The sequence below is a fragment of the Rhinolophus sinicus genome, linkage group LG02 (genome assembly GCF_036562045.2).
Source record: "Rhinolophus sinicus isolate RSC01 linkage group LG02, ASM3656204v1, whole genome shotgun sequence".
Classification (NCBI taxonomy): domain Eukaryota; kingdom Metazoa; phylum Chordata; class Mammalia; order Chiroptera; family Rhinolophidae; genus Rhinolophus; species Rhinolophus sinicus.
In genome coordinates, this window is record NC_133752.1 from 182,353,671 (window position 1) to 182,362,552 (window position 8,882).

At 33.8% G+C, this 8,882-nt stretch overlaps 1 protein-coding gene across 6 annotated transcripts in view; it reads left to right on the forward strand.

The window, feature by feature from the left end:
- Positions 1–6,323, forward strand: part of SCYL2 (SCY1 like pseudokinase 2) — a 54,737-nt gene extending 48,414 nt beyond the window's left edge. For 3 of the 6 annotated variants that reach the window (XM_019732108.2, XM_019732105.2, XM_019732106.2), the window contains 5 exons: positions 58–158; positions 1,503–1,569; positions 1,709–1,804; positions 2,777–2,896; positions 4,045–5,692. In XM_019732108.2, the coding sequence (XP_019587667.1) occupies positions 58–158; positions 1,503–1,569; positions 1,709–1,804; positions 2,777–2,896; positions 4,045–4,689 (1,029 nt within the window). In that variant the 3' untranslated portion in view covers positions 4,690–5,692. Of the gene's footprint in view, positions 1–57; positions 159–1,502; positions 1,570–1,708; positions 1,805–2,776; positions 2,897–4,044 lie in introns of all 6 variants that reach the window. The other 3 variants (XM_019732110.2, XM_019732107.2, XM_019732109.2) reach the window with 2 other exon arrangements.
- Positions 6,324–8,882: the final 2,559 nt, after the last annotated feature.

Below are 8,882 nucleotides of genomic sequence, written 5' to 3' on the forward strand. Positions count from 1 at the left end.
ATAACATTTGTTGCTAACTTCAAGCATTATAACCATATCAATTTCTTATCATACCAGTTCAATTCTTTCATTTCCGTCATAAAAGAGATGCTTAATAGATTGGAATGTGAACATAAGACTAAACTGGAGCAACTTCATATAATGCAAGAACAGCAGAAGTAAGTAGGTTGCGTATGAATTGCACATGGTCTAGGAGTGAGATTAAAGATATCTCATCATTGATTTTCTGGAATAGACTAGGAAAATTGATGGATTTCAACTTGACTTATATGTAAAACATTGAAAAAATGTTTCCAGCATATTAAGTTGAACTGAGTTAAAGTAGAACATTGTTGAAAATCTAATGTCATTTCTGAGTGCAAAAGTATAACGTGGTATAATCTTAGCATTTTCTCTACATAAAAAATATTCTATTTCTGAGAAAATCTCTTGTCGGCATTAGCCACTGGCTTTGTAAACTCGGTGCTGATCACCAAGAGCACCACTTATAAACATTTTTCAGATCTATAAAACCCTGGTGTTTTGAGTTCTCCCTTTCTCTTTTCTCAAACCCCAGAAACATTTACAGAGCATTAATTTCATATGTAGCACCACAACATCCACCTGTGTGTCTTTCTTTTTCTAGGGAGGATTTTCTAAATTATTTTCCAAATACTTATATTCCAAGGAAGAAGGGAAAGGTGAAAATTATTCACTAGAGAGTGCCAGTTTATTAAAATCGAATTTTCACTATAGCCTTTCCCCTAGGAAAGATCACATGGTTTTAGGAACCTGTTCAAGTCTAATCCTAAACCAAAAGACACCTGAAAGGTAGTAAAACTGATATCAATCACGAGCATGGTCCCCAGATAGAAACTTTTTAGCTTCTGCCACAGTGCAAAATAAAGGTTTATGGAACTAAATACACAAAGTGTAAAATGACGTGAAATAGCCTTTTGTGTGCTCTGAGTATTCTGCGATATATATGTTTATGATGTTTGATGGATTGACTATATTCATAGAAACCCTGAAAAATAATTTTTAAAAATTTTAACATCTAGTATTTATACTTGAGGTATAAATGAACCTTCTCTTTTTATTCTTCCTATCTAAATACTATCTTTTTTTCAAGGAGTAAATCTGGCCCACATCACAGTGATTATAGCATTTATTGTTAGAGTCAAGAGATTTTAACTTTTCCCCATATTTTGTCTTCTCTCTCAGTGAGCTATAAGCTTTCTGATGGTAAGAACCACACTTGCCTGGTTTTATGACATCCTGAGCAAATTTTCCAGTAAATATTAAATATTGAGTTAAAAAAAACAACAACTTGTATACAAATGTTAATTTGGGGGACAAGCAGACATTAATATTAGTAAATAGTGAAAACAATTTAAGACTAAAGTATCAAGTTGCAGTTTAGGTTCTAATAAATTCCATGTGGATGAACTATTTTTAGTATGAGTATTTTAAAAAGATGCATTTTTTTTTTTATTGCTTTGTCACAATTCAACTCTTTGAAGATCTTTGGACATAGGAAACCAAATGAATCCCTCTGAGGAGACAAAAGTTACAAATGCTGGGTCTCAGGTAAGGCAATATTTAGATTATTTAAGTTTTTGTAAAAGGTACTTGACAGTATACTTCATTTGAGGGTTTTTTTCATCTTTAAGCAGTAAAATCACAATTTTTTGATGTCATTCAAGCGGTTGACTTTTTTCTAACTCAGCAGATTGACAAAGTCTTTAACAACATTGGAGCGGACTTTCTGACTAGAAATGAATCAGAAAGTAAAGAGGATGGGTTACAGAATAAACATAAAAGAGTAAGTTTCTTTATTGTTTGTTAGTACTCTTGCTTATATTATAGGACTTCCTGGAAACCACAGATTTTTGCTGGCAAATACTGTGTAGCATTTTAACAAGAAACATTCTTTAATTTTCTTTATAAAATTTAAAAGTTATCAGTGGAACATGACTTTACCTGAGTTGAGAATAAACATGCTTAAGATTTTTAGTTGCTTTGTTACTCAGCCTTACACATAGTAACATTTGTAGATTGTCTGACTCATTTGTCTTTTCAGCTGCACTTTGTCAGTCACACCCCTTGATAAATTCCAGTCTCTTTTCTGCTTCTGATTTTGAATAATAAACTATCAAGGTATACTTTCCAATTGAAATAGTGGTTAACATCCAATATAAAAAAATATGTCAGTTTTGAATTTCTGCTGAGGGCATTCATTCAACAAATAAAAGTACTTGTATGTGTACAGCCAAGGAGCTGCTGGACATTGTGGTTTACAAAATTGTAAGAGAACATACTGTGAGTTTATAGTTCAGCAATCTCGATAAAAGAAAAGACAAATGTCGAATTTGATGCAGTATTAGCAGTGAAAGAAGCTGTTTACTTCTTCCTTAGCTTTCTGGGGAGTTCCTAAAATATTTTTAGAGTGATAGACTAGAGTTGAACAGGAATCTTCTGATTTTATAAAATGAAATCACCTAATCATATTCTTATCGTCTGGAAGAATATGATTCTAATGAATGGTTTTAAAATAATAATTGTTCTTTCATAGTGGAAATATTTGAGCACAGATCCTGTGGGTTTCTACCTAAAGTTAAATCTTATAATAGTTTGAAAAATAACATACTTGTGGGAATCACCAACACTGAAGTAGTTTGCAAACTACGTGGTATTGTCAAACATACCAAAATATAGTTTACAAAAAAAAATTAAATCTTCTGCCTTACAAATGGAAATATGAAGTTACCAGTTGATTTTTTTGTTTTGTTTTAAGGGATCACTTACACTAGAAGAAAAACAAAAATTAGCAAAAGAACAGGAGCAGGCACAGAAGTTGAAAAACCAGCAGCCTCTTAAACCTCAAGTGCACACGCCCGTTGCTCCAGTCAAACAGGTAAGAGTTCAGCTCTTTTCAAGCATACCTCTTAAGGAGTAAGGGAGTGCTGAACGTAGTCTGCCTCCTAGTGTTTTAATAAAAGTGTACTTCAAAGAATAATATGCAGTTTCTGAGAAGTGTGGGCATAAAGGATTTTCCAACAACTCCTCGTAGACAGTCTAATGTATATTGTTTCGTAATAGTGCTTGTTACCAATGAAGAAGGAAGCTAGATGAACAGGAGGATTTTAAAAAATATATTAGGTCTTATAGTACTAATTCACCTCTATTCACTTTGGAATGATCAGGAATGTAGTATTCATGCATTTATGTATTTTTTGAGCAAAAAGTGATTTTCCAGTTTTGGCTTTTCAATTATAGTCAGGTTTGTAACTTGATTTAGGAGTACTTTTTATGTGTCCTACCCAGTATTTATTTCCATCTATGTTCTAGGCACTGGTGCTATAGCAGTGACTAAGGTCCCTACTTGTAGAGAATTTACATTCTTATTGCTTTCCCACATAAGTTTTTCTTAAGTGCTTTCTTTAAATTATTTTTTGTTATCTCTTAGTCACTAAAGTTCTGAGAAAAGTCTTTGTGCACCAAGAGGCAAAATCAAGAATATTTTGTACTTACGTAAGAATAAAAAAATTTCCACAAAATTTTGATAAAGTTCAAAATATAAAAAGAGTATCATTTTTTGTACTACAGATTTATTTTTTTATTCATTCATTTATTTATTTTATTAAAGTTTATTGGGGTGACCAGTTAGTAAAGTTACATAGGTTTCAAGTGTACAATTCTGTAATACGTCATCTCTATATCACATTGTGTGTTCACCACTTAGAGTCATTTTTCTGTAATACGGGTTTATTGATGAGAAGAATACAATTCTGTCTTTGGAGAGGTGGGGAAGACAACATTTCTTTAACTGAAGTTCAAAATGAGTGTTCTTTATCATCATATTGATTACAAATGTTTAGCTATAAACACATACAAAAATATGTATTGACAGGCTGAATTTGGCCTGTGGGCCATGGTTGGCCAACTTGGTGTAGACTGTTGTTAATTTTAACTTGTCCTTTATAATATAATGTATGAAACATTTACTAATTATAAAGTAATTTGGAGTTCTTGGAGATAAAGTAATTTCCTTATATTTTTCAGACTAAGGACTTGACAGACACATTAATGGATAATATGTCGTCTTTGACCAGCCTTTCTGTTGGTACCCCTAAAATTTCTGCTTCAAGTACCTTCACTTCTGTTCCTCCCATGGGCCTTGGCATGGTGTTTTCTACACCAATCGATAATACAAAGAGAAATGTGACAAATGGCCTAAACGCTAACATGGGCTTTCAGACTTCAGGATTCAGCATGCCTGTGAATCCAAACCAGAACTTCTTCAGTAGTCCAAGCACACCTGGAGCGACCACCATGACACTGGGAACACCTTCCACTTTGCCAAACTTCAATGCTGTGAGTGTTCCTCCTGCTGGTACAAAGCAGACACAACAGAGACCTACAGATATGTCTGCTCTTAATAATCTCTTTGGCCCTCAGAAACCCAAAGTTAGCATGAACCAGTTATCACAACAGAAACCTGGTCAGTGGCTTAATCAGTTTGTCCCTCCTCAAGGGTCTCCAGGTATGAGCAGTTCGGTGATGGGAACACAGATGAACATGATAGGACAGTCTGCCTTTGGTGTGCAGGCGAATCCTTTCTTTAACCCACAGAACTTTGCGCAGCCACCAACTACTATGACTAACAGCAGCTCAGCTAGCAATGATTTAAAAGATCTTTTTGGGTGAGGTGTCTTGCTCCTATTTTTGAAGGATCACTTCAGTTTTAATCATGGGTGAGCTGCTTTCCATCTTTATATAGTTGGCTTGGAGGAATTACTTCTATGGGAAAGTGAATGGTTCTGAGACAGAAAACACCTGTTTCCATGCCACCGTAGTAGTTGCATGGACTCCTAACAGTTGAGTTTTTTAAAGCATTGAGGACTTTTTTTCCTCTTACCAACTTCTCTTCAGGTTTTTAAAAGACCAACCTTACCAATCTCAAAGAGAAGAAAGGTACTTGAGTATCTTGAAAAGCAGAATTTTTTAATCAAATGTTTATTTTGGCTTGTAAATCTTAGTGTTATTTAAAATATTGAGTTGATGGTCATTGCAAGTTTTATCTATGAAATACTACATGGTACAGTCTGCCTTCACAAGTCATTAGTCTTCATTTTAATATGTGAAAAATCTCGATGCTGTATTGATTTGTTTGCATTTAGTATGACTGAGAAAGTGATAAGCATAATGAGAAAACGATCAGGTCACTTGCTTTTTCCAATCGTATTCTCAGATGAACTAATGTTTAGTACTGAGCAAATACTGCAAATGTTTAGACTGAACAAATAAATGCAAAAATTTAACTTAATGTTGATTTCATTGGTTCAAACTAAAGGCATTATTAACCATCTTAAATGCAAACTAATCGTTGTAAATTATATTTTAGCATGGTCTGCCTCAAATAGTAATGTATTTTTCTGCATTGTATATATTTAGATTCACTTTTTTCCTATGGTATCACAGACAGAAGAGGTATGTACTGATTTGTACAGATACTTGACAAAGCCCTCTGATGTGATTTCCCTGACTATTGCCTTCATATTTCATTTTGAATTCAAAATTCTAAGGTTGCAGCATATATGAATTGCATTTTCAAAAGGAGATTTGTAAGAATTAAACTATATTTAATGAGTAAACTTTTGAGATTTCTGCTGTTTTGTTTCAAATATAATAAACGTTACTTCTATACAAATGAGCAGTTGTATGTTCTGGCTACCAAGACATTAATTTTAAGCTTACCATGATAAAGTCTGACCTCATCTGTTACTGCATCTGAAGTTTACTTCTTTTCTAGGAATTTCGGAAACCTTTTGTTTGAACATTATAATTAGTTATTTTTAGGAAGAAAATAATAAGTTCTAATAGGAAACATGCTTTATTTTTCAAAGCCTTTCTCTGATATTTTTCTTTGATGTGCTGATTATTCATTCAGTCACGGATGGAGCCTTGTGCTCTAAATGTCATTTGTATTTTGTTAAATTATATTCCACCATTATATGATAACTTTAAAGTGATCGTTCAGAGAACTGTATGTATTATAGTTGCTGCCGTAGTTTGTGGTTTTTAAATATCTGAAACCAGCAATTATTTAAATAAGTCATATGTAGTTTAGTGTGCTAATACTAAATTTATTCATTGAAAAATTATATATATATATACACACTAAAATATCATTGACTAGACAGTACTTGATTATAAAATGTAATTTGATGATAATATTGCTGGCAGCATTCAGTAAGAGGATACTTTTTTAAAATAGTCAGCTTTACATCTGATTTCTATATGCTGTACTTTGTTACATTGTTGTAAAAAAAGAACAAAAAGGAATCTTGGAGAAACTTATCCAAGAAATGAAAAGCACTAGGAAGATCAAGTGTTTTTGTCAAGTACATTCACACTTTGAGCAGACTGTTTTGTTTGTAACACAATATGATTTCTCTTGAGAAAAGTTTACATAGGGAATAAAATTGCTTAATGCTCATGAATTTTTCTTTGTAACAATTCAGTAGTCACTGTTTATTAGGAAATTGCTTTTTATTTTGTAAAACAACTTGATGTCATTGTGTTGAATTTCTAATTAGAAGGAAAGCTTAATGTAACCCCATATAATTTGAGCTTCTAAATATAAAAATAGGTTATTTGAAAAATATGTCATTCTTAGGTAATTTTCACATCTTGAAATTTGCTCATTTATTGTGGTAATGGTGCTACATTTTTAGTAATTTTCTTATACTTCTTTTCTACTTTCTCAAAGGTATTTTATTTTCATCAATTGAACTGTTACCATTGCCTTTTTCTGTTGAGAAATTGCCTCTAAAAAACAGTTCTATTTTTAGGCTTGTATTTCTATGTGAATAAAATTTTGAAAGTACTAGATCACCTTAAAATTATTTCAGGTATTAACAGCATTCAAGTCCCTTGTGCTTAGGAGCAAGAATATTGGTAGTTTAAAAAGCACCTGTAGTCACAAATTACAAGAAAGATTACCTTTTATTTGAATTGGTTTTTTTAATGCTTAAGTGTTTGACATATTTAGAGGATGTATAAAAGGAAACGGAAACAGACTGTGTACTTGGTTGGGTTTGATTTGTTTGTTTTTGTTTTTACTTTGGCATGCTTATAACTCTTCTTTTCACCTGAATAAGTGAAGGAAGTAGGTTTTTGTTATGTTGGTTTTTTTTTTTTAACCTGTAAAATACCTCACATGGGTTGCCTTTACATATTAAAGGAAAAGGTATATGTGAAAGTACCTAATAGTAAGCACAGAGTATGCACCAAATAAATTTTAGCTTTGATAAATAAAATTTTCCATATGAAGTTGTGATTTTATGCTTCATGATTTACTGGTCTTGAAATAATTTTAGAGCAAAACAAATCTATAACTATTCAAACTACTATATAGGAATTTAAGAGATTATCTATGTCAGTGGCTTTCAAACTGTAACTGGAACACTCAGTAAGAAATATATCTTATAATGCAAACCAGTATAAAATACATACGTGAAACAAAAACGTCTTTAATAAATTAGTGTATTCTAATATTCCAATAATAGATTCTAATAATCTATCCTGTTTATTTAAAAAAACAAAACACCTGGTTGCAATTTCTAAAAGGATTTCATGTTGTAGTTTGAATAAAACTGAAATAATTGAGCCCCATCTTTCTCCAAGCAGATGTAGAAACAGGTACAGAGACTTATATGGCCTAACCCAAAGTCAGAGCCAGGAACAAACAGAAGCTCGGTTGTTTTCTAATCTGCAATCCAGTGCTCTCTACCATGTTGCATCCTTTATCTCTTTTATTGTATGAATTCTTCTGGTTACTTTTGTTGAGACTTTTATGTAGCAAGTATACATTGGGTACCATAAATATATCTATACTGGAAAAATTGACATTGAAGAGGGAGATGACAGAACAAATGTTTATAGTCAAAATCATCCTCTGGGCTGCTTCTCTGAATTGTGGTGAGGATGGCTGGGGGGGCAAGGTTAGCAGTGCTTGCAGTATGTACCAGAATTAAAGCATATAACCTTGGGGGCGGGGGTTGCATTGCAAAAAGCCATTTCACCAAAAGGGAGTTTGTTGGCTACTAGAAACTTTCTATCCAAAGCAGCCAAGTTGCTTCAGCTACTCAGGGAGGATTTAACTACCTGGAGTGCAAGCCACACTCGTATATAATTTAAAATTTTCTAGTAACCACATTAAAAAGAAAATTAGGCGAAATTGATTTTAATATTTTATTTAATGGAATAGAGCCAAAATATCATTTCAGCATGGAATTGATAATTAAGTTTAATAAGATATTTGACATCCTTTTTGTCCCTAGTCTTTGAGATCCAGTATCTATTTTACATTTAGCACGTGTCAGTTCAGGCTAGTCACACTTCAAGTACTCAGTAGCCAGCCACATGTGACCAATAGCGGCTGTATTAGAAACTCATAGTGTAGGTATATGTGGAAGCTAAGCAGTCAAGGAGTGAACTGGCAGTTACCAACTTCCTGTCTCCCAGCTCCAAATCCATCCTTCTCTGCCCTGCTTTGTGATACTGGAGTTGGACCCTGTAAACTTGTCTCCTTCGCCAGCTTGGCAGACTGTTGGGCTTCACCGATTGAGGGCCCTGAAGCAGCACTGGAAAGCACTGTCAGTGAGAAGACACTTCACTTCTGCGTTCTGGTTCTCCATTTCTATTCACCATTGGGCCCAGCAGCCCCAGCAAAGGAGTTCCATCTGTGCTTCAGGTCACACTACCAGCCCTGCTGCCACTTTGGAGCAGCTCCAGTGGGCTGCTTCTATGGCAACCCACTCATTTCCTCAGGCAACTCTCTTCCCACGCTGTGGCCTGTGGCCTCTGACAAGTTTCGTCACCACTGGCAGGCTGAC